This window comes from Thalassophryne amazonica, chromosome 2, assembly GCF_902500255.1.
Source record: "Thalassophryne amazonica chromosome 2, fThaAma1.1, whole genome shotgun sequence".
NCBI lineage: Eukaryota > Metazoa > Chordata > Actinopteri > Batrachoidiformes > Batrachoididae > Thalassophryne > Thalassophryne amazonica.
Genome location: NC_047104.1, coordinates 28,062,025 through 28,087,617, shown reverse-complemented (window position 1 = coordinate 28,087,617; position 25,593 = coordinate 28,062,025). Strand labels below are relative to the sequence as shown.

The 25,593-nt window shown below is 44.9% G+C and overlaps 1 protein-coding gene across 1 annotated transcript in view; it reads left to right on the top strand.

Annotated features, from left to right (window-relative positions):
- shank2b (SH3 and multiple ankyrin repeat domains 2b) overlaps positions 1–25,593 on the top strand; it is a 618,688-nt gene that overhangs the window by 236,786 nt on the left and 356,309 nt on the right. Inside the window, exon 10 of the mRNA XM_034184578.1 lies at positions 5,234–5,672. Coding sequence (XP_034040469.1) covers positions 5,234–5,672 — 439 coding nt within the window. The remainder of the gene's footprint in view (positions 1–5,233; positions 5,673–25,593) is intronic.

The following is a 25,593-nucleotide window of genomic DNA, read 5'->3' as shown; positions in this document are numbered from 1 at the left end:
AGGTGGCTGGACGGTCACTGTGTCCTTAGAAGTATTGGACCCCGGTGGGGACTGAAGAGAGCTGACCAGTGCCACTGCCATTGGGGATGGAACCACCATCTCAGGACTCAGTTCCTGGGCTGGAGCGTAGGCCATAGGCAGGATGGAGAACATAGTGGAGAGGCTCAGCACCTCATCATCAAGGGATGTCAGTGTGGCATGTGGGGGGGGTGGGAAGTGTTGTCCAGAATGCTGAGCAGCTTTATCAGCATCCTCCTCTCTGACAACTCCACCACAGACTCCAGCTCAACCCCCTGGACAGAGCCAGCTCTTCTGATGAGCTTGTTGAGTTTGCTTGTGTCTGCTGCCTTCAGCCTGCTGCCCTCAGCACATTACAGCATAGAAGATGATGCTAGAGAGCACCGAGTGATAAATCATCTGTAATATATTTCTGCAGACATTGAAAGGTCCGAGCCTCCTGACGAAGTACAGTTGGCTCTGACCCTTCTTGTACACAGCATCTGTGTTTACAGTCTATATGTATGTGGGTTGATCTGGCAGGGAGTGAGGGGTGGGGTATCATGGTGTGAGGGAGTTGCACTTAGCGTCAGGGGTGCCGGGTTGTTGCTATTGTGGGGCGGGGGGGGGGGGGGGGTAGTGAAGCAGCATAGTCAGGTCTGGGCTCTCCAGTTTCCTCCTGTAGCGGTCTTTGCCTCTCCTTATCCCCCTCTTCAGCTCTCTTCTTCACATTCAGCAAGTAACCTAGGGTTTATTGTTGGGAAAATACCATACCTTCTTGCGTGCTGCTGTATCTGTAAGTCGGGTCACTCAGGTCCACTTTATCCTCTTTTTCTGTTTGAGTGAACACAGGCAAAGAAACACTAAAACAATACAATTCACTGTCAATAAAAATGGGTGTGTCCGGGTCACAGTTCTGTGCACCCTGAAGGCAAAATTGAGGCAGCCAATCAGAGAGAAGCGTCAGGCCATATGCTGGACAACAATTTAAGGCTTGGCAGGTGTTGACAGGCTTTCATTTTATGGGAGAAGTAAATGCTTATTTCCATTTTTTACTATAATATAATAACAATTTTGCTATGTTTGTAGATTTTCCTCTGTCAAATTTCAGAGGAGGCAGTGCTCCAACGCCACCTACTGACAAACCGCCAATGTCATGACATGTGCATCAATAGGTGCACACTTCCAACTGAGACTAGTGGCGAAGAAGACATATAAAGAATACAAAAGCACAGCAAAACACAGCAAAACGCTCAGAGCTATTCCAACAGGCTCCTACCCATGTGGCGCCATCTTGGTATTAAACAATCTGGTTAGAAACTCCACTGTCATCTTTCCTCAGCATTCCCATGCCCCCACCGGAATGTCATATAGACCAACTGCCTTTCCACTCTTCATCGTCTTCATACCTGCCCCCACTTCTTCCTTGCTAATTGCCAGCACCCCCTGATCTTCTCTCTCCACATCATGCAGCTTTCTCTCTCTTTCATTTCTTCTTCAAAAATTTGCAACTGTTGTTGAAGAATTTTGTTCTCAGTATGTCATCATTTTCTTCATCTGGATAGTGGGGAAATAATTCAGAGAATAAACCCCAATGAGCGCTGTGTCACTGATACTCTAGTTTAGAGTTCTGTCAACTTACTGGGCATAACAGTACAGGTGAGGTCATGTGACATTCATGTCACAGCCTGTGGCTTTAGTGAGACTTTCGCCTGACAACTTTAGGAGTCGTCATATTGTTTGTTTGAACTGCCAGTCAGACAGCAGAGGTAATTACTGCCTGAACAGCAGAGCTCCAGAGAGAGACGAGATGAGTTTGTTGTAAAGAGAAGTGAGATCGATTAAATAGTCATGAAGGAGATTCACAGTAGAGAAGTTGAGGCTTTTATTTCTTTCATTATTTTAATTAATTAATTTCTTCTGTAAATATTAACATTTGCAACACTCAAAATGCACTTTGGCTCTGTTAATATCCAGCAGTGAAAAGCTTTTGAAACATTGATGAGGCTTTCCTTTTTTTATGGTATGGCTGCAGCTCATTAATAATAGGATGGATTGGCTGCAGGCTTCATCATGCTGCTGTCTTCACTTTTGTAATTGTAAGGCCAACTGTTGATGACAGCTGTGCACTCCACATCTAGTGGCCTAATGCAGAAATGTATCCACGGAAAATTAAGGTCAGCCGTTTTGGACCCACGCTGGAGTGTGTATTAATGATGCTCAGAGATAAAGGAGCACTGAGCGCCATGAGCGATCAGCAATCACAGTTCGATACACGTGTGTGTCTTAGTCCCTCTGAGTGTTAAGCAAAGACTTACGAACGGGCGCTTTAGAGATGATAGCTGGGCAGTTGGAGTGGTGGATGAGGAAAAGAACATTGAAATAAAAAGTTATGCAGTGAGAATCACAGAGAGTGACATTTCTCCAATACAATTATGCGCCATGCACAGTATTCCAACTGTCCATGCATGCGCGTGTTCACATTCCTTTTAATGTCATTTCCAATTATTTGTAAAATACAACTTTCTGATGTCAAATCATTCCCATGGTAACAGTTAAAGACAATAAAACTCACCCACGCTTCAGATCTCAGTGAATCTTAACAACAGATTTGTGAATAAATTACTCAGCAGCCCAAAGTTTCTGTTTTCCTCAAAGTGACTGGTAATGTCTGTTTGGACCTTTGACACCTATAAAATGCCTATAACAGGTCAACAATTCGATATACATTATGTTTTATAGAGATACGTGTGCCAGAAAGTAAAGAATCACAGTTGACTATAACAATGTTTCAGTTTGTGGTGATGTAGCGCAGAGAGATGTTTTTGTATGCTGGAAACCATTTGGACACAAAAATCAAGATTATTAGAACCAGTCCAAGAATTGGTTTGTGAGTTAATTGTGATGTCCTGGGTCATGCACAGTAGGAAACGTTTTTGCCTGGTTGAAGTCCTGTTCCCACTTTCACAAATATGCATCCTGGAACATCACTGTCTATAACTGTGACTGGATCAGTTGTCCCTTGAAGAAGACTGTTACCTAAACTTGCCCCTGGTCTGCGAGATCTTCTCCACAGGAGTCAGACACAACAGACTGGTGACACTCATGCCTTTTTGATTGTGGCCATAAAAGAGTGCTGCAGCCAATCAACCATTGGTCAGATTTCAACCAACTTTATCACAATGGACAAATGTCTTTTGACAAAAAAAACAACAACAACCCATAAACATTGTAATAAATCCTTCAAAGGTCCAACAAATTTCAAGAAATTTGCTGGACTTAAACTTCAGTCTCTTCTTCTAAGAGATGTTGGGGAAGATAATTGGAACAACAGTCTTCCCCAACAGGTCTTCGTCAACCAAGGAAAAGACATTTTGCCTAGAGGCCTATTTCGCCAACAAATCATACCATTTAGAGCATAATTTTGAAACATGACTTTTATGCAAAGCTATCAAGATAACTGAAACTTTGGGGAATGATCATACACAAACTGAAGTCCAGTAAATTTCAAGAAATTTGCTGGACCTTTGTAGGATTTATTACAATTTTTATGAGTTGTGTTTTTTTTTTTTTTTTTTTTTTTTTGGTCACCTTGTATCTTTGTCAAAATCGCACCATGGTTAAAATAAGACCACAGCACCCAAACCTCTCAGACCCATGAAGGATTTCCAACATATGGACAAAGATTTAAACACTCATCTTCCTGGATGCCCAACGGCACGCTAAAAAAGGAACCACTGTCTCAAGGAGAAAAATTAATGTAACAGTTTGCATAGATTTTTTTAAGTTATTTCAACTTTCAACTGAATTCATGCTTCAAGGTTTCTCTAGTTAAGTTGAAGTAACTTTGGTTAAGCTGAAATAACTTTAAAAAATCCATGCAAATTGTTACATCACTTTTTCTCATTGAGACAGCGGCTCATTTTTGGGGGGGGGGCGGGGGGGGGAGTGTGTGAAAGTTCATTTAATAGAGCTTGTTAGTAATTTCTGTGTAGAAATTCTATGTGAATTTAACATTTTATGCTTTCTTTGACTTTTTTGAATATGTTTGGCTTCAACATTGTGCAAAATGTACACTAAAAAATGCTGAATGGGTTAGTTTGTATAACAATAATAACTGTATTTTGTATGTTGTATTATTTGTATGTTGATAACTTAAAAGATATTGGAACAAAATTATTACATTTTGTAGTTACATTTTAATTCCAGTTCAGTTCATTACAACTTGCAGTTGCAGTGGAACTATAATTGCAAGTTGCAATGTATTCACACATAAGTGAAATAAGTTTAAAAAAGAAAAGAAAAAAAATTCAACAAAATAAGGTTACAATTTGCATGGACATTTCTGAGTACAATGGATGTAAAATAAAGAGGTTAGAATGAGTGAAATGAAATAATTTAGCTATCTAATCACAAAACACACACTCACACACTCATTTTCAACCACTTATTTAAGATTTGGTTGCGGGGGCTGTAGCCTCTCCCAGCAGTCATAGGGCGTGAGGCGGGGTACATGCTGGACAGGATGCCAGTCTGTTGCAGGGCTAACAAAAAACACTTTTAATTAAATTAACATAAATAAAACATAAATAACCTTATGTAGGACAAAGCAAATCAAGGATTACTAAACCACTTAACTAAGTGCCTTAATAAACTTGAGTTAGTTTGACTATAAATATCTCACAGTGCGTACTCCGCAGTGCCTGAGTTTGAATAATTTAAAAAGAGATCAGTGTAAATTGTTGAGTAGTGTTTTTTTTTTTAGAGTTCACGCCTTATGTAAGTGTTGGTGTGGCGACTTCTCATTTTGGAGCAGATCCTCAGATTCATCATGTCAGCAGTTTCCTTGTCCTTAAGGACATTTGAACACAAGTAGGCAGAAATCAAACCACAAACCTGTCAGTTAACTGCTGTCCGAGTCACAATCAGTGGAAATCACACAAGACTTCAAAAAAACAACAGCAGAAGACCTCACTGTCACTCTCAAAGTCCTCATTGGTTTTTTAAGAGTGACTGCATGATGGCCATTAGCGAAGGAAACAAAAGTAACAGTTTCTTTATCACCTCCCTCAACACCTGTTTGTTTAGTCTGGTTTTAAGAGATGTTAAAACCAGATTTGGGTTGTGGCCAGATGGTCTGCTGGACTTTGGATTGGATGGCTTGATTTGTCATCTCTTGGTGACAGCGGTATGTTTTCTTTTTAACAGACAGTTTTCTCTTCTTATTCCTTCACAGTGCCTTTCCGCGAGGCTCCAGCCTATTCCAAACGCAGACGGGGTCAGTCTTCTGGCAACAGCAGCAGAAACAGCAAGTCCCCCTCCACATTATCAGCGCCACATGTACTTGTGCGCTCCAACAGTGACAACAACCTCACAGTGAGTCAGTACCAGGTGCAGCAGGTCGGATCTCCAAGTAACTGGGCCCCACATCTGCAGCAACAGCCCCAAACTCAGGGCCACCCACACAGGGCCCCCCTGCAGGGTCACTCACAGTCTGGCTCCTCAGCGTTACATCGTAGCCTGTCCCCCCAGCTGATACAGCAGATGCCCAGTGGCAGCCCCAATGGCAACGTGGTGGTCCGGACCATGGGAAGGGGGTCGAGGAGCCGGTCGCCCTCTCTCAGCCGGTTGGGGGAAGAGGCTCGGCGTATCGGGCCTTCACAGCGGCAGGCCAGGTGAGACTTTCTGATGCAGAGATAATCACCTTTTTGTTGTTCTGCATACACACTGAACAACAAGAGCTCTGCTTTTAAGATGTCATAATTATTAGTCCCTCCTCCGCAAAGTTGAGGGGGCCATAATGTTTTCATGCCATGTGTCTGTCCGGGCATAAACTGGGCGGTAAACGCTTAGTTTCTTCTCAGTAAGTAAAGAATGCAGATTATTGGGGGAGGCTAAAGAAAGGTTCCTTTTGAAAATGGTGGTCATCCGCTATCCAATATGGCCACTATGAGTGCCATCTTGATTTTTGTTTCTGCCTAGTAACTAAAGTACACTTCATCTGATTGAAGCCATTTCTTTGTGGTGAATTGGGGAAACTGGAAGAAGGTTCCTTTCAAAAATGGGAGTCAATACACTACATATCATTTATCAAGCAGCAATCTTTTGCACCAGAAATACACCATATACAGGCAAGCACATAATCGGTGCTCATGGTGCTCATGCATTCTAAAAATAAATGATGCACAGTGAAAAACATTTAGCGAAGCTTGTTTCCTGCAATTTGACATCATTGCTTTCCTTCTGAGAAGTGTTTCCATTTTTGTTACATATTTATTTTTACCATGTACAAGCACTGTGAGCACCAGTTCATGTGCACGCCTGATAATATACCATCTTTAAAGCATCAGTGTTTCACTATAGAAATTGTTTCCAGACTTCATTATCACCTCTTCTGTAAAATCATACACCAACATTGGAGTGTGGGTGTATGCCACACGTTGCTTTGCTCTCATACTTACTGTATATAAAAGTTGTCAACTGGGAGCAGGGAATACTTTCATAGAAACCAATTCTAGATCTGCAGACACTACCTTAGTCAAGTGCAGTGAAAAGGAGCACGAACGTCATGTGCACGTTGATGAAACCCACAAAGTAACATAGAGAACATATGTATAAACTCCACACGCTGAATCCAGAACCTTCTCGCTGTGAGGCAACAGTGCTAACCATTATTCCACCGTGCTAAGGACTGAAGTGCAGAGAGCATGTGAGGGAGCACTCTGTGTAAAAACATAGACTGCCAACAAGCTGCAGTGGGCCTTCAATTACACTGGTCAACACGGTTTTTTCCTATGCCTCATGCGCTATATCCTCTTCTTCAACATAAGTGGATGAAGACGTGGAAGAAGTAAACTCATCCTCATCAATATCCTGGAGCTTGGTGAAAATGGGTACAGGTATTTCATCACTGTGGGGAACCGGTTGTATAGCAGATAGTACACTGGGGTATTACAAGTGTGTTTGTTTTTCTTATTAAATCCTTTGATGTTTACAAGGCAGGAGTAGCAGTCATCTAAGGGGTTTTTTGGGTTCTCTCCAAACAATTGGCACACCAAATTTCATCTTCGCATTCTTTCCTTGAGACCAGGATCTTGGTGTTGCCACACAAGTAGTGCAAACTTGGTGAGGCACCCAGTTTTTGTCCTGGTCACCAAGTGGTACTCCGAAATAAGAAAGGTACACTCTTTTGATAAAAGTATTGATGTTACGTCTTTGAGGTTGTCAAGTGAAGCAGCCACAGAAATAACAGAAAATATCTGGGTCATTGTAACACTTCCTTCGCTTGGAAGTCGTAGACATGTTAACTACCTTAGCATAAAGAAAAATCAGGGCAAGGTCTTGACTAAACTGTAAATTGCTGAAGCTGGAAATCGGGGTTAATTAATCAGGTGTGATTAGAGAAGGTAGACATGGACAGGTGCTGTCCAGGAGCAGAGTTGGAGGCTCTGGGTTTATGCATGACCAAACAAATCTGTCTATTTGTCTTTAAAATCTGGATTCCTTCCAAGTTTGAAACTTCAGGCAGGCGTTGTTCCTCTGTCCTTCAGTTGTCCAGTGGGGACTGTGTATTGCCATGTGATACTTTATCTTTTTTTCAAGTTCACCCACATACAGTTCAGTCTTGAACCTTCCATTACTCTGTGCATCTAGTTCTTCAACCTTCCCCACTTTCTCTCCTTCTGTGCTTGTATTCACTCTTTTAGTGATGTATTCTTCATCTCTTCTAGCCAAAAATGGTCGAAAGCCTGCTTTCCTGGACTTTATTCAGTGTTTCTTCTGCTTCGTCTTCTTCTTGATGGTGTTTTATGGCAGTTGGCAAACAACAAAATGCTGTTGTATTTTATGTAGTATGCATAAAAGTAAGTCGCTTTGACTGCTCCCTTGTTTGCAGTTGGGGTCGCCACAGCAAACCCGAGGTGGATCTAAATGTTGAATTGGCACAGGTTTTACGCTGGATGCCCTTCTTGATGCAACTCCACATTACATGGAAAAATGTTGCAGGGGTGAGGTTTGAACTGGGAACCTTCCGCACTGAAACCAAGTGCATTAACCACTTGGTCACCACCCCTGCCAAGAGTGGAACTTGGATCAGAATCTAATTATGTCTTAAGTTATTATATCAAAAATTTGGGGGAGGTGATGGTCTAGTGGTTAAGGCGTTGGGCTTGAGACCAGAAGATCCTTGGGTCAAATCCGAGCCTGACTGGAAAATCACTAAGGGCCCTTGGGCAAGGTCTTTAATCCCCTATTGCTCCCGGTGTGTAGTGAGAGCCTTGTATGGCAGCACCCTCACATTATTGTAAAGCGCTTTGAGGCATTATTGTAAAGCGCTTTGAGCGTCTGATGCAGATGGAAAAGCACTATATAAATGCAGTCCATTTAAAAATCAATCAATAAGTTACTATATTACCTTGCTGAAATTAATTTGATTAGATTTAAATGAGATTTAAAAAATAGTTATATGTGCACTCATATCTGCAAAGATTCCGGCATCTTTTAGTTTACATAAAACAGCCCATAAAAATGATCTTGGGTTATATTGATCCCACATGAATAGAAATTAGATGAAATGTTCCATTCAACTTGACTTCGCCTTGTTGAATGATCCATTCCAGATTTCACTGAATTAAATATTTGTTCCATTGAAAGAATTTAAAAACATTCATTATTTGTTTTATAATGGCTAAAATAGATCCTGGTCATTTGATATTATATTAATCTATAAATAACTGAAAATGGACTTACATATTGGTATGCATCACTGGTGTTTTGACATCAACAGTCCAACACGAACTTTAAATAGAAGTCCAAAATTGTTCTCAGTCAGCTTGGAAAAACAGTTCGATAGTTCAGAAATAATTCTGATGATGTAGTCCGTGATACTTCCAAAAAAAAAAAAAAAACAACTTCATGTACTTCCTCAATCCAGCGAAAAATTGCATCAGAAATTTGTCCAGGTTTTCATCCTGACAGCTCTTCATACCTCCAGATGGCTTATGGCTTAGTGTATGTTCGTGTGTGTGAGTTAGAAGAATTAGCACCCTCAGTTAGCTCATTGAAATCGTCATCCATCAGCAAAACAAACTCCACCATGTTTAGCTAAATGCCACTCTAGTGTGTGCGTGGGCGGGGTTTGCAGCGTGCAGTGGTACAAAATGTGTGGAATCAGATTTGCACTGTAAATTATTTCTTATGAGTTAGATAATGTTTCTGTAATGTTCTGTTTATTATAGATGTAACATTTCTTCATAATCTAATTTCATGTTCAAATGCCCTGTTCACATTGACACGCAGTATTTTTGAATAGGTTGCGCAATGTTCACAACTAGTTTATGCAAGTAGCACAAAATTTATACATGCCAGAACGTTTGAACATTTAAAAATATTCTTTGTGCACTGGCACGCAGCCGGGCACAGTTGAAGCACAGTTTACAATGAGTTTACTCATTGGCATGCAAGATTGCATATTGGCCTCTCTTCATTGGCTTCCTGTTAATTCTAGAATAGAATTTAAAATTATTATTCTTACTTATAAGGTTTTGAATAATCAGGTCCCATCTTATCTTAGGGACCTCATAGTACCATATCACCCCAATAGAGCGCTTCACTCTCAGACTGCAGGCTTACTTGTAGTTCCTAGGGTTTGTAAGAGTAGAATGGGAGGCAGAGCCTTCAGCTTTCAGGCTCCTCTCCTGTAGAACCAGCTCCCAATTCAGATCAGGGAGACAGACACCCTCTCTACTTTTAAGATTAGGCTTAAAACTTTCCTTTTTGCTAAAGCTTATAGTTAGGGCTGGATCAGGTGACCCTGAACCATCCCTTAGTTATGCTGCTATAGACTTAGACTGCTGGGGGGTTCCCATGATGCACTGAGTGTTTCTTTCTCGTTTTGCTCTGTATGCACCACTCTGCATTTAATCATTAGTGATTGATCTCTGCTCCCCTCCACAGCATGTCTTTTTCCTGGTTCTCTCCCTCAGCCCCAACCAGTCCCAGCAGAAGACTGCCCCTCCCTGAGCCTGGTTCTGCCGGAGGTTTCTTCCTGTTAAAAGGGAGTTTTTCCTTCCCACTGTCGCCAAGTGCTTGCTCACGGGTCGTTTTGACCGTTGGGGTTTTTCCGTAATTATTGTATGGCCTTGCCTTACAATATAAAGCACCTTAGGGCAACTGTTTGTTGTGATTTGGCGCTATATAAATAAAATTGATTGATTGATTGAAGATTGCGTGCCAGTGAGGGGCTTAAATTCATGCATATGTCAAGGTGCTTTAATAGTCTTGGATCCAGCCTAAGATCCAGGCTTTGGGGAATGACTTTGTGTATTAGGGTACTATCTCAGTGGGCCGCAGCTGTTTGAGAGTAGTTGGAGGAGCCAATTTGCAGAAAAACGTGCGAATAGGTGACAAATTCTCAATTGGTATCTCACTAAATTGGTACTAAAGACATCTCACGAATGTCAGCTGAATATTTCACATACTCATGGCGAGAATGTCCGCATACATATCGTGTGAGTCCCACTCAAATGCTACGAGGCACTCTCACAGATCTCAAACACCACTCGTGGCTGAAATAATGTTACGTTTGTAAAGTGCTCAGGATTGCTGTGGGTTAGTATTATCCTGCTTTTATGTGAAAAAAGGCTGTGGAAATACCCCAACTGTAGCCAGTAAGGCACAAAACCCTGTAAATAATAATAATAAAATACAAATGATTTTTTTTTTTTTAAAGTGTGGGCATTCACTGACTTGCAGAATGATGCAGAGGAGCTCGTCAATATTTTTGTTCCTGCTGGATCCATTGTCCTCTCCTCCCAGGAATGACCAGTATACAGTCCTCTGCTTATATGATCCTTAACTGGCTGGGCTCCAGGAAACTCAGGACGCGCTCCTCGATACATTGCAAAAACCACCTGTCCTCAAATTGCTGAAGATACATAATAAAGCAATGCAGTCATCCAAAAAATTAAGAGAAAAACACAGTAAATCTGGTTTGTGTGACTCCACTGATTGACAGGACTCGTCCAGCCTGCCGATGCTAATGAATAAAACTCACTTTCAGTGGATGGTGCAGCTCCTCCAGCACTGATTTGGATTTGTCCAGCTCACTGACATGGGTGCATGGCAGGACTGTGCCTGCATTGCTGGGTCGATGCATAAAACGTATTTCCATTAGATGGTGTGGCTCCTCTGATGCCAGGCAGGACTCATCCAGCCCTCTGACAAGCGTGTGCGGATAGTCGGAGCCAGCCTGGCTGCATGGCTGTGTGGCTGGAGGCTGCTGGACTCACTCGGCCACTTCCAGAAGCGCTGTTCTTCTCCAGTCATGTAAAAAGAAAAGTTTGTTTGTCAAGCTCTCACAAAGTTCTCTCACGATTCTTATACATTATGAATCACAGAGACTACATTCAGAGGGCTTCGCAATGCCTGTGACGGCCGTGTGTGTGTGGCGTGGACCTTTGTCACCTTGCCAACTTTGAACTATTCAGAATTCAGGCACGACACAAGCGAGGCCCTGCGACGCAAGCGAGGTGATAACGACACCAAGTGAACGTCGTGTAAATTCCCGCGCAAATGCCATTCACAAGCTGTCACAGTCCAGTGAGATATTACCCTTATTGAGGGGGGCAAAGACGTGGAGTATCAGTTACATCATCAGGGAGCATCAGCTTCGATATTTTGGGCATGTGGCTCATTTCTCTTTGCATGATCCAGCAAGCAGGTGCCCAAGTCCTGAGGTCCCCATTAGCTGGAGAAGGCCAAGGGGACATCAATGCTTCACCTGGCTGTGACAGATAGATGGTTATTTAAGAGGTGTGGGAATGGGCCAGCTGTCTACCTAGGTGGTTACCATCCAGGACCCATGGTAGTTCTGTGCATGCGGTGAGATGCAACACCAGCACATGCTGCCAGACTTGACTTGAGTGGTCACGTCAGCAGTATCCTATGGTGGAAAAGGTGTTTTCTGCTCTTTACCTTAAATGTGGAGGCACTTAAAGAGGCACAAGATGCACCAACAGTGGAAATTTGACATTTTATTAATGTAGAATTTCTCTATAAATGTGTTTGGCTGCTGTCTCTGAAATCATTTGATCATGTTCATGTCAGTTCCTCACTTCTGTGCTCTCAAAGCAGAAGAAGGCAGAAAAAAATCTTGACCTGCACAAATTTAATGCTTGTTTGAGGCCTGTGCCACATTCCTCTGACAAATTAATGTTAGTTCCTCACGTAATTAGTCTGTAGGTTTACTGGTAACCCTGCAGAAAGTAAGTGCTCCTAATTGGAACTTGGTCCTCATGGGTTTGACAGTGTGACTTCCTCATGGGTTTGTTTTTAACCAGATTAACTTGCTGCAGTTACAGACTAAACAGACTCATCCTGTTTAGTCTGTAACTGCAGCTCAGAACCATTTACAGCACATATCGTCGACATCCTGTCCCACCATCCCCCATAATGAACTATGCACAATGCATTCCTCTGGGAAACGTGCCACCAAAAACGGTGTCTGCTGTAGTTACGGCAACCGTTGCTCTGGTTTCCTGCAGAAATTTTTACATACGTCAGGAGTTTTTAACATATGCTTTTTATCCTGCTTCACACACCAGTCCTGCACCTTCCCCTAGTATGGACATACTGTGGGTGTGTCTACCTCCACCTGATGAGCTGCATTGATGAAGTGCACGTGCCACCATGTTGGTCTCTGCATAATCTTGTGTTGTGTAGTTTCTGTGGTTTGTGCCAGAGCATGTGATCGGAGCAGGATTAAGCAGTGACGTCTGTTGTAGCGATGTAACTGTCAATCCCGCTTAAGACACATGCACTCTGGCCTCTTCCTCTGCCTCCTCCTCCTCTTCCTTGGCAGATGGACACATTTGGAAGCACTCAGCACCAACACTACCCACACTGTGTAGCGCTGCCTCTGTCCAATGTCGGAGAGGAGAAACAGATTATAGATGAGATGTGAAAGCACAGAGGCTGGATGAAGAGCGCAGAAAGGAGGAGGAGGCTGCAGAACAAGAGAGAATAAAAGCAACCGATGAAGGGTTTTGACTGAGGGTGGAGGGGACGCGGTTCAGGGAAGACAAGTGACAGAAAAGATGAAAGAAGGGGCAGAGAAAGGAGGGAGGACAGTTGCCTTTGCTTTAACATCATCGTGACTGCTGTGTCTTTTGACATATTTCACCAGAAAATGGAGAGAAAATTGTTTCAGATTGAGGTTGATCAACAGAAGAGATGTTTTTGTGAAGTGACAGAATTCTAAGGCTTCTTGTAGTTTAGATGTCAACAGGCCTTCAGAGGAGAACTTCATACCTTATACATTGTTTTATAAAAATAACTGCTCTACAGTCTGAGAGTATTCATTCTTTGCATTAGCACCTTGAAAACCAACAGCACTTTAAAGTGCAACTGATCGTGATGGCCACAGGGTGCTACAGAGGATATCACTTTCTCTGAGTTACTTGTTCCAGTGATATTGTCCTTTTTTTGTGATTATTAAATGGCAAAGACCTGCAAATTCTGCAATTCTATCTTTTTGGTTAAAATGGTTAAAATTGTTTTTGGTGCAAATTAAGTTTCTGATCCAGTCAGTTATTTCTGTAGTTTGCAACCTTTTCTGTCGGTGACACCTTTGTTTCTGGTCTCACATGGGACAATCTTATCGGGTTGTCCTGTGCAACACCAGCTTTAAACCTTTTCATGGCCATTGTGGTCCTTCCCATCATAGTTTTTGGTTTTTGCATCCACAGTGTTGAATACCACGAGGAGACTGTGCACAATGTGCACATACAGTGAGGAAAATAAGTATTTGAACACCCTGCGGTTTTGCAAGTTCTCCCACTTAGAAATCATGGAGGGGTCTGAAATTTTCATCTTAGGTGCATGTCCACTGTGAGAGACATAACCTAAAAAAAAATCTGGAAATCACAATGTATGATTTTTTTAATAATTTATTTGTATGTTACTGCTGCAAATAAGTATTTGAACACCTACCAACCAGTAACAATTCTGGCTCACACAGACCTGTTAATTTTTCTTTAAGAAGCCCTCTTATTCTGCACTCTTTACCTATATTAATTCCACCTGTTTGAACTTGTTACCTGTATAAAAGACACCTGTTCACACACTCAATCAATCACACTCCAACCTGTCCACCATAGCCAAGACCAAAGAGCTGTCTAAGGACACCAGGGACAAAACTGTAGACCCGCACAAGGCTGGGATGGACTACAGGACAACAGGCAAGCAGCTTGGTAGAAGACAACAACTGTTATGATTATTTATTAGAAAGTGGAAGAAACACAAGATGACTGTCAATCTCCCTTATTTACTTATCCATCCATCCATCCATCCATTTTCTTCCGCTTTATCTGGAGTCAGGTCGCGGGGGCAGCAGCTCAAGCAAAGCCGCCCAGACCTCCCGATCCACACACACCTCCCCCAGCTCCTCCGGGGGAACCCCAAGGCGTTCCCAAGCCAGCTGAGAGACGTAGTCCCTCCAGCGTGTCCTGGGTCTTCCCCGGGGCCTCCTCCCAATGGGACGTGCCCGGAACACCTCTCCAGCGAGGCATCCAGGGGGCATCCGGAAAAGATGCCCGAGCCACCTCAACTGACTCCTTTCGACGTGGAGGAGCAGCGGCTCGACTCCGAGCTCCTCCCGAGTGACCGAGCTCCTCACCCTATCTCTAAGGGAGCGCCCAGCCACCCTGCGGAGGAAACTAATCTCGGCCGCTTGTACTCGCGATCTCGTTCTTTCGGTCATGAGTCAAATCTCATGACAATGGGTGAGGATCGGAACGTAGATCGATCGGTAAATTGAGAGCTTTGCCACATGCCTCAATCCCATTGTCACGTCTTCCGAAGAGGAAGCAGAGACTGGGGACTCAGAGGCGGACTCATCCATTACCCAGGTTGAAGTCACCGAGGTGGTTAGAAAGGTCGTCGGTGGCAAGGCTCCTGGGGTGGATGGAATCTGTCCTGAGTACCTTAAGTCTCTGGATGTTGTGGGACTGTCTTGGCTGACACTCCTCTGCAGCATCGCATGGCAATGGGGGACAGTGCCTCTGGATTGGCAGACCGGGGTGGTGGTCCGTCTGTTTAAGAAGGGGGACCGGAGGGTGTGTTCCAACTATAGGGGGATCACACTCCTCAGCCTCCCCATTAAGGTCTATTCCAGAGTACTGGAAAGGAGAATTCGACCGATGGTCGAACCTCGGATTCAGGAGGAGCAGTGTGGTTTTTGTCCTGGCGCGACCACACTGGACCAGCTCTACACGCTCCATCGGGTGCTCAAGGGTTCATGGGAGTTCGCCCAACCAGTCCACATGTGTTTTGTGGATCTGGAGAAGGCGTTCGATCATGTCCCTCGGGGCACCCTGTGGGGAGTGCTCCGGGAGTACGGGGTCCGGGGTCCTTTGCTAAGGGCTATCCGGTCCCTGTACGACCGCAGCAGGAGCTTGGTTCGCATTGCCGGTAGTAAGTCAAACCTGTTTCCAGTGCACGTTGGCCTCCGCCAGGGCTGCCCTTTGTCACCGGTTCTGTTCATTATTTTTATGGACAGAATTTCGAGACGCAGCCAAGGTCTGGTTTCGGAACCACAGAATCCCGTCTCTGCTGTTTGCGGACGATGTGGTTCTGTTGGCTTCGTCAAATCAGGACCTTCAGCGTGCACTGGGGTGGTTTGCAGCCGAGTGTGAAGCATCGGGGATGAAAATCAGCACCTCCAAATCCGAGGCCATGGTTCTCGACCGGAAAAAGGTGCTTTGCCTTCTTCAGGTCGGTGGAGTGTCCTTGCCTCAAGTGGAGGAGTTTAAGTATCTTGGGGTCTTGTTCACAAGTGAGGGACGGTTGGAGTGTGGGATCGATAGATGGATCGGTGCAGCATCTGCAGTGATGCGGTCGTTGTATCGGACCATCGTGATGAAGAGAGAGCTTATTTACTTATATAATACTAATATATAATTCTACTTAAATAATACTTATTTGCAGCAGTAACATACAAAAAAATTATTTAAAAAATCATACCTTGTGATTTCTTGATTTTTTTTTTTTTTTTAGATTGTGTCTCTCACAGTGGACATGCACCTCAGATGAAAATTTCAGACCCCTCCATGATTCTAAGTGGGAGAACTTGCAAAATTGCAGGGTGCTCAAATATTTATTTTCCTCACTGTATGTACTGGGACAATGCAGTTAAACTGCAAACCTGCAGGATGTTCAAATACAGCCAAGGTTAAAACATCACTGCAGAAGAGTAAAGTCGAGTGATTGCAATTTCAATTTATTTCATTTATATAGCTCCAAATCACAACAAAGTTGCCTCAAGGTGCTTCACTCAAGTAAGGTCTAACATTACCAACCCCCAGAGCAAGCACACAGGTAACAGTGGTAAGGAAAAACTCCCTCTGAGGAAGAAACCTCAAGCAGACCAAACTCACATGGGTGACCCTCTGCTTGGGCCATGCTACAGACACAAATTACAAAACATTTCACAAAATGAATATACAGGAGATGTTGCCAGTGCACAGGACAGGAGGGCCTCACAAAGCACCACATCACACCCATCCCTGGATGGAGCCACTCCTCAAACAGAGAGAAAAAAGAGAAAAAAAACAGTCAGGCATCAGAAAGACAATAATTGCCCTGTATGTTGTTGCATTGTTTGACAGCTTTCACTGTTTGATGACACTGAAATTAGAAGGAACTTCTCTCACAGTTTCACTTGTTTTAGTGCTAATCTAATTTGGGCAAAATCCAGTTTGTGCAGACTTCCTTCAGGTGTTATGCCTGTAAGGAAAAAAAAAAAAAGACATCAAATCAATATAAAAGTTCATTTTTAAAATATAAATCATGCTTAATTATTTTGATGTCATTTCATAGTGAAAGCAATAATAGAAATTATAAAACACAAAATAATAGATTGTGTTATTGCTTATCCTGTTGAATGTAATTAAATCTTCACTGTTCCAGCCAGATTGAAACACAAATCGGTGGATAGATACAAGTGAGGGAAGCCACCAAGACACCCATGATGATGATTAATTCAGGGCTAAAGGTTAAAGAGTCACCTTCTGCATGTTGAGTGTGAGTTTTTAAGAAATGTTTGAACTGGAGGTGCCTCGAAATGTTTCCCTACATCTAGAACCTTTGATGTGCTCGCTTAATTAATCAAAAATAAATTAAAATCTGTGCATTGTACCTGTTTTTTGATCTGGTTCAGTCATTAACTGATGGGTCTTAGTGATGAATTGCATCACATTTTTCTGTTTGTTACACTAATGGTGAGTGCAATAATTCATTATTTAATTTATTTTAAGGTGACTGTCATTATGTCACATTCTCACTGCTGTACACATGCTCCTCTGCATCATTAATCATTTCTATCACATTCTTCTTTTACCACCCTCCTTTCATGCAAATCCACATTTCCATGTTCCTTTTAGGCCCCACTGACAGAACGCTTGACTGGGTGACAAACCTGGTCAGTGCACAGCTGTCACTCAGCTGTGCTGCAGGGTAATGGCAAAATATTGACAGAAATGGCAGAGTACCTCTCCACAGTATTCACATACGACATGATTTTGCTGATTTATGACATCAAATCAGATTTTTTAAATTTTAAATGTCTTTTTTATACAAAGTTGTAAACGTGCTGTGCTTTAGTCTCAAAATAAAAATACAAACTAATGAAATGCATAAAGATTCACCTCACTGACTGTAACACAACTAAATCAGAATCAGTGGATAAAAGATGATGTATTAAAGCAAACTCAAGCCAAGATTTCAAGTTTTGATTTTAACCATTTTTATCTGTGCTGCTCCACCATGTGGCAGTGAGTGAAGAAACAAGTTAAAGTTGTTGCATACTCTGTATGAGCTTATGGCTAGTTTGGAACAGATGAACGGAATTAAAAACTGCAGCCACGTAGCATTCTGTCAAACTGCCGCATGAACCAGGAGAGCTCCTGGTAATTTAAACTCAAAATATTCCAGTTTAATGCATGTTTCATATACGTACATATACATTCACCGGCCACTTTATTAGGTGCACCGGCTCAATTTCTTGTTAACACAAATAACTAATCAACCTGGCATGGAAGCAACTCAATGCATTTAGCAGGCCCGGCGCCAGAAAAAAAATATTAAGGGGGCGATGAGTTTATCACAGGGGGTGATGACAGTATTTTTTCTATTATTATTTGAACGTATAGACCCTCGGTCAAGTGATCACCTGCATACCATAAAACCAAACCAACAACTGATCTGAGAAACGACACGAGACAGTAGATTAACCAAACATACAGCCCTCCATCACAAGCGCAAACACAGCGCAATTGGGCATCACAGTCACACAACGGGTCAAAGATAAACCTTTCATGTAGATATATTTACAACAATACATAACTTTTATCTTACCATAAAAGTCCATATCTTAACATAAAATTCTGTGTGGAAACTGGATGGTAGCCTACCTCAGAAGAGTTGAAGCCTTCGGTTGGATGCCGCGTTGAATCTTCTGAGAAGAACATCTCGCCACTCTCCTTTGAATTTCCTGGTTAGGTCATTCTCATATGCCAGCCTTATTAAGTTCGCCTTTCGTTCATGCAGCATGCTGCGTCTGTGATCACTGAACACTCTTTTAATGTTGAGAAAGAGTTCTTGCACATGGCAGTCGAAGCCCTAAATGTCATTGCCTGTTTGAAGGCTGCAAAGACCTGAGGCATAGCAGTGAATACAGTTCTGTGTGTAGTGACAAGCTCACTTAAAGTCATTGGCTCCCCACCCTGGCTCCAGACAAACTCACGTGCAACGATGTGACTTAAATCCAATAAAGGTTTCAGTTTTTGGGTGTTCAAAAAGTCCTCACTTGCAGGGTCCAAGGCGAACCTGGTGGACTTGACGAATCCTAGGAACTCCAGCTCTGACACTGCTTGAACCTATCAAATCGCTTGAACACAGACACACGCCATATCCGTTTGTTTTAAAATTAATTACTTTAGTTAATTTGGTTTATTTGTTAAATACGTGATATTATTGAATAACTAATATTTTGCTATATTTTCCAGTATTTCTTTTTCTTTCTTTTTTCTTTTTATTTTTTGATAACTCTCACATCCGAAGGGGCGGGGTTGATGATGTGAGGGGGCATCACCCCCAAATGCCCCCTCGTGATGCCGGGTCTGGCATTTAGGCATCTAGATGTGGTGAAGATGACTTACTGAAGTTCGAGCTTAGCATTATAATATGGAAGAAAGGGGATTAAAGTGACTTTTAGCTTGGCATGTTTGTTGTCACCAGACAGGCTGCTCTGAGTACAGTAAAACACACATATAATGGATTCAGGTGGACCAGTGAATTTTGTCCGTTATAATCGAATTCCATTATATGTATAAAATGGACAAAATCTGCGAAACATATAAAACAGACAAAATCCATTATATGTATGTAACGGATTAGTTACAGTCAGGAGGCACCGACCGAGGTACAGTGATGGGGATTTTATGAGTTGTTACCATTTATTTAATTAATCATTGCCTGCTTACATGATATTCAATGTAATCAAAAGTAGTCTGAGTTAAGTTTCTGCTTCTTGTGAAATGAACTGTATCAACTATCTGTTATCTGTGTGATGTGGGAGTGAAACCAGCCACAAGACTGAAAGAATATGTGTCTTAGCTGACTTGTTAAAGGATTCTACATTTATTATTGTCTGAATTATATTCTTTTATACTTCATTTACTCATTCAATCATAATAATTATGTACCCATTCATATATGCTGCATTTAAGCTAAATGATTGTTCAGCCACAGTGATGAACTAAAGGTTGTTTCAGGACTCTGTTGACATCGAAACTTAACTGCTTACTCCCTTCTTTCAGTGAAAGAAACGAGCATGTTTCACAAGAAACCGTAACTCACAAGCAACCGTTCACCCCTCCCTTCCCCAAACGCAATGTACCCTAATGCTAAGTTGTATTGTTTATGATTTTTTTTCTTTTCCAATAAAAGAGCAAGCGCCGGGGGGGCAGCGGAGAGGAGCAGGGAAAGCAAGGTTGGTCTGAGGTTTGTACGCTCTCTCCGAAGCTTCTCCCCTTTGCGCAAAGCTCACAAAAGAGATCTCTGTCTAATGTTGTCTCTTTTTATGTGATTGTGCTTTGAGAAACTGTGTTTTGCAGGATACGATCTCAGGCACAGTTTAAGTGCCAGGTCCAGTTAGGGCAACGGACCTGACATACAGGGAATCCTGAGTACCAATTAGGGTTACGTATTTCCTTGATTAAATGTCTGGCCTTGAATCGGGACCTGCCTCATTTAATGGCCCGGCCATATCTTTGTCTAAAAACAATAAATGCTTGTCTTAAATAAGCACCGGGCATTATATCCATTAAAAAGACTACATTTGGTCGAGTCACTCTTCTTTTCTAAATCAACTGCGGAGTGGTACATTAAAAGCCTAAAGCCTGATATATGTTTCTCCAGCTCAGTGGTCATGCAATAACGTCGATGTGTGCATGATCCTTTTAAAGCACTTCATGCATTTTGCTGCAGGAACAGTTGCTTTTTCTGGATTCATTTCTCCCTCAGTGAGCTCCATTTCTTTATACAATCATCAACATCCAAATCAACAGTGCTTGCAGTTTCCCTCCATAAATTGTGGGTCATTTGAACATCTTGAACATGTGACTTTGTGTTGTAAAGTTTGTCATAATTGCGGACTTTTCTGCCAATCATATCTGATCCATGCTTAAAATGTAATCAGTGTGTGCACTGCAAAAACCTTAAAAAATTTGATTGGAGAGGAAGGAGTGAAACCGGAAAAGTGACAAATCACAACCCTTTGCGGTCTCCATCATTTAGTGGGTGCATGGGTTTGCAGCCACGCAGAAGGCTCTGATCTAAAGTGGTTGTTTTTTGTTCACCACCTCCAAGGATATGTGTGACCTTGAATTACACCAAGCCTCATTTACGCCGTGCTGGGTCTGAGCACCGTTTTAACAAACAAATGCCCAGGCTTTTAATCAAGGAAATATGGTACCCACTTTCCTTGAGTTGATGAGTGTCGGTGCTGAACTTTAATTTCATACCTCTGTTACTGTGCACATCCAGACTGTTCTGTCCGGTATATACTCGTATATGAGGAATTTTTAATGAAAATGCGTTGCAATTGGACAGGACATTTTTTCCAATGTGAGTGAAAATCCATTATACAAAATTTGGTATATATGGTGTGTATTACATGGAAAACCACACAAAAAAATTGGGAGTTTTGCTTTTGTCTGGTGAGTGTGAATATCCTGTTTATACGATGACGGTTTAGGTGAGTTTTACTGTATTTCAGAAACTGCTGATCTACTGGGATATTCACTCACAACTATCTCCAGGGTTTACAGAGAATGGTCCAGGAAAGAAGATATGCAGCGAGTGGCAGTTGTGTGGCTGAAAATGCCTTGTTGATGTCAGAGGTTAGACGAGAATGGGCAGACTAGTTGAATTTGTGACTGTGAGATGCCATCATGTCATTATGGACCAGCATCTGTGAGGAATGTTTCCAACAGCTTTTTGAATATATGCCATAAAGATTTTGTTGGGAAAGTGTAGGAACACGGACCCACAACAGGGGGCGCAAATGAACGGACAATGGAGTAAGTCAAAATAACAACGCTTTACTGTTGTGAATGTGCACAACGAATACAACCAATTACAGAAATGGACAAAAGTCAATACACAAAGGTGTCGTGTGGGCAGGCTCGAAGATAGGAGACGCCTCTCCAAGGTAAGACCGGAACCACACGGCTTCCTCCGCCACAGGACCCCGGGAATACTGGAGCCGCCAAGTCCCGAACTCCCAGGTGGCCACTGCCTCCGCGTGTCGGACCTGGTACTGCTGGCGAGGGAAAAAGAACAGTTAGACGGGGGCGCGTTTGCACCCAGAACTCCGAACGGCAGGAAAGGTACCTCCACCTCTCGTTGGAACAGTAAACCAATAACTAGCTCAGTCAAAACTGTGTACTCAGTAGGCTTTGATATGTTACCTCTCTGGTAGAAACGATATCTCGGCAATGAGGTGGAGATGCCGTCCTGCTGATATACCCCACTGATGATTGCCGTCAGCTGTCTCAGGTGATGGGTGACAGCTGTCACCGAGGCTGCTCCCGTGAGGCGGCGGCGCCCTCTGGTGCCTGGAGCCCGCACTCCAGGCAGGGCGCCCTCTGGTGATGGTGGGCCAGCAGTACCTCCTCTTCAGCGGCCCACACAACAGGACCCCCCCCCTCAACGGGCGCCTCCTGGCGCCCGACCGGGCTTGTCCGGGTGGCGACAGTAGAAGTCGGCCAGGAGGGCCGGGTCCAGGATGAAGCTCTTCTTCACCCAGGAGCGTTCTTCGGGACCGTACCCCTCCCAGTCCACCAGATATTGAAAGCCCCGGCCCATCCGTCGGACGTCCAACAACCGGCGCACTGTCCAAGCCGGCTCGCCATCGATGATCCGGGCAGGAGGTGGTGCCGGACCGGGTGTACAGAGGGGCGAGGTGTGATGGGGCTTGATTTTTGACACATGAAATACTGGATGGATCCGCAGTGAGGCTGGAAGCCGAAGCCTCACTGCGGCGGGATTGATGACCTTGAGAATTTTAAACGGACCTATGTACCTGTCTTGGAGTTTTGGGGAGGCCACTTGCAGTGGAATGTCCTTGGTGGACAACCACACGTCCTGCCTGGGGCGATACGTAGGGGCCGGGGTCCGCCGCCGGTCTGCATGGGTCTTCGCCCTCATCCAGGCCTTCAGCAAAGCAGAACGGGCGGCACGCCACACCCGACGGCACTTCCGCAGGTGGGCCTGGACCGAGGGCACACCGACCTCTCCCTCAACCACCGGGAACAACGGGGGCTGATACCCCAAACACACCTCAAAGGGGGAGAGGCCGGTGGCTGATGACACTTGACTGTTGTGGGCGTACTCGATCCAGGCCAGATGAGTACTCCAGGCCGCCGGGGGCGCGGCTGTCACACAACGCAGTGTTTGCTCCATTTCCTGATTGGCCCGCTCTGCTTGCCCGTTGGTCTGGGGGTGATACCCGGACGAGAGACTGACCGTGGCCCCCAGTTCCCGGCAAAAGCTCCTCCAGACATGCGAGGAGAACTGGGGACCGCGATCGGAGACGATGTCTGATGGTATCCCATGCAGGCGGACGACGTGGTGGACCAGGAGGTCCGCTGTCTCCTGGGCCGTTGGGAGCTTCGGGAGGGCCACGAAGTGGGCCGCCTTGGAGAATCGGTCCACTATCGTGAGGATCACGGTGTTTCCCTGGGACGGCGGGAGGCCCGTGACAAAATCCAGGCCGATGTGGGACCAGGGGCGATGAGGCACGGGCAGCGGCTGTAGCAGTCCCGGAGCCTTGCGATGGTCGGCCTTGCCCCTGGCACAGGTGGTGCAGGCCTGGATATAATCCCGGACGTCGGCCTCCAGGGACGCCCACCAGAAGCGCTGCCGGACAACTGCCACGGTTCTTCGCACCCCTGGATGACAGGAGAGCTTAGAGCCGTGACAGAAGTCCAGGACTGCAGCCCTTGCCTCTGGTGGGACGTAAAGTCTGTTCTTTGGTCCAGCCCCGGGGTCCGGGCTTCGTGCCAGGGCCTCCCGGACGGTTCTCTCTACGTCCCAGGTGAGGGTGGCCACGATAGTGGACTCCGGGATGATGGGTTCCGGTGGATCCGACAACTCCGCCTTGACCTCGTCTTCGTGTACCCGGGACAAGGCATCCGACTTCTGGTTCTTGGTCCCGGGCCGGTAGGTGATGCGGAAGTCAAAACGGCCGAAGAACAGTGACCAGCGGGCTTGCCTGGGATTCAGCCGCTTGGCGGTCCTGATATATTCCAGGTTCCGGTGGTCAGTGAAAACCGTGAATGGCACGGACGTTCCCTCCAACAGGTGTCTCCACTCTTCAAGAGCCTCTTTCACCGCAAGGAGTTCTCAGTTGCCGACGTCATAGTTCCGTTCAGCCGGGGTCAACCTGCGGGAAAAATAGGCACACGGGTGAAGGACCTTATCGGTCTTCCCACTCTGGGACAGCACAGCTCCTATCCCTGAGTCCGAGGCGTCCACCTCAACCACTAACTGGCGACTAGGATCGGGCTGCACCAGAACGGGTGCAGACGAGAAGCGCCGTTTCAACTCCTTGAACGCGGCATCGCAACGATCCGACCAGGTGAAGGGGACTTTTGGTGAGGTCAGGGCTGTCAGGGGGCTAACAACCTGGCTGTAGCCCTTAATGAACCTCCTGTAGAAATTTGCAAAGCCGAGGAACTGTTGCAGCTTCCTACGGCTTGTGGGTTGGGGCCAGTCTCTCACCGCTGCAACCTTGGCCGGATCAGGAGCGACGGAGTTGGGGGAGATGATGAACCCCAAGAAGGACAAAGAGGTGCGGTGAAACCCACACTTCTCGCCCTTAACAAACAGCCGGTTCTCCAATAACCGCTGCAGGACCTGACGTACGTCGGACATGAGTCTCAGGATCCGGAGAAAAGATGAGTATGTCGTCTAGATATACGAAGACGAATCGGTGCAGGAAGTCCCGCAAGACATCATTAACCAATGCTTGGAACGTCGCGGGAGCATTTGTAAGACCGAACGGCATGACCAGGTACTCAAAATGACCCAACGGGGTGTTAAATGCCGTCTTCCACTCGTCTCCCTTCCGGATCCGAACCAGGTGATACGCATTCCTAAGATCAAGCTTGGTGAATATCTTGGCTCCATGCAGGGGCGTGAACACCGAATCCAACAAGGGTAAGGGGTATCGGTTACGAAACGTGACTTCGTTCAGCCCCCTGTAATCAATGCATGGACGTAATCCGCCATCCTTTTTCCCCACAAAAAAGAAACCCGCACCCATCGGGGAGGTGGAATTCCGGATCAACCCGGCAGCCAAAGAGTCCCGGATGTAGGTCTCCATTGATTCGCGTTCAGGTCGTGAGAGGTTGTACAGCCTGCTGGACGGGAACTCAACGCCTGGAACCAAATCAATGGCACAATCATACGGGCGGTGCGGGGGAAGGGTGAGTGCCAGATCCTTGCTGAACACCTCCGCAAGGTCATGGTACTGCACCGGCACCGTCCCTAGATTGGGCGGGGCTCTGACCTCCTCCCTGGCCTGGGAACCGGGAGGAACCGAGGAACCTAAACATACCCGATGGCAGGTCTCGCTCCACTGGACCACTACCCCGGACGGCCAATCGATCCGGGGATTGTGTTTCAACATCCAGGGAAAACCTAAAATCACACGGGAGGTGGCCGGAGTCACAAAAAACTCGATCTCCTCCCGGTGATTCCCCGACACCACCAGAGTTACTGGTGGTGTCTTGTGAGTGATTGGAGGGAGTAGGGAGCCATCTAGTGCCCGTACCTGCACAGGCGAGGTAAGTGCCACCAGAGGGAACCCTATCTCCCTGGCCCATTTGCTATCAAGCAAATTCCCTTCTGAGCCCGTGTCCACCAGTGCTGGGGCCTTCAGGGTTAAATCCTCATAAAGGATTGTAACTGGGAGTCGTGTGGCGATGTGGGTGTGTCCCACGTGCACGTCTCGGCCCCCCCCTAGCCCAGTGT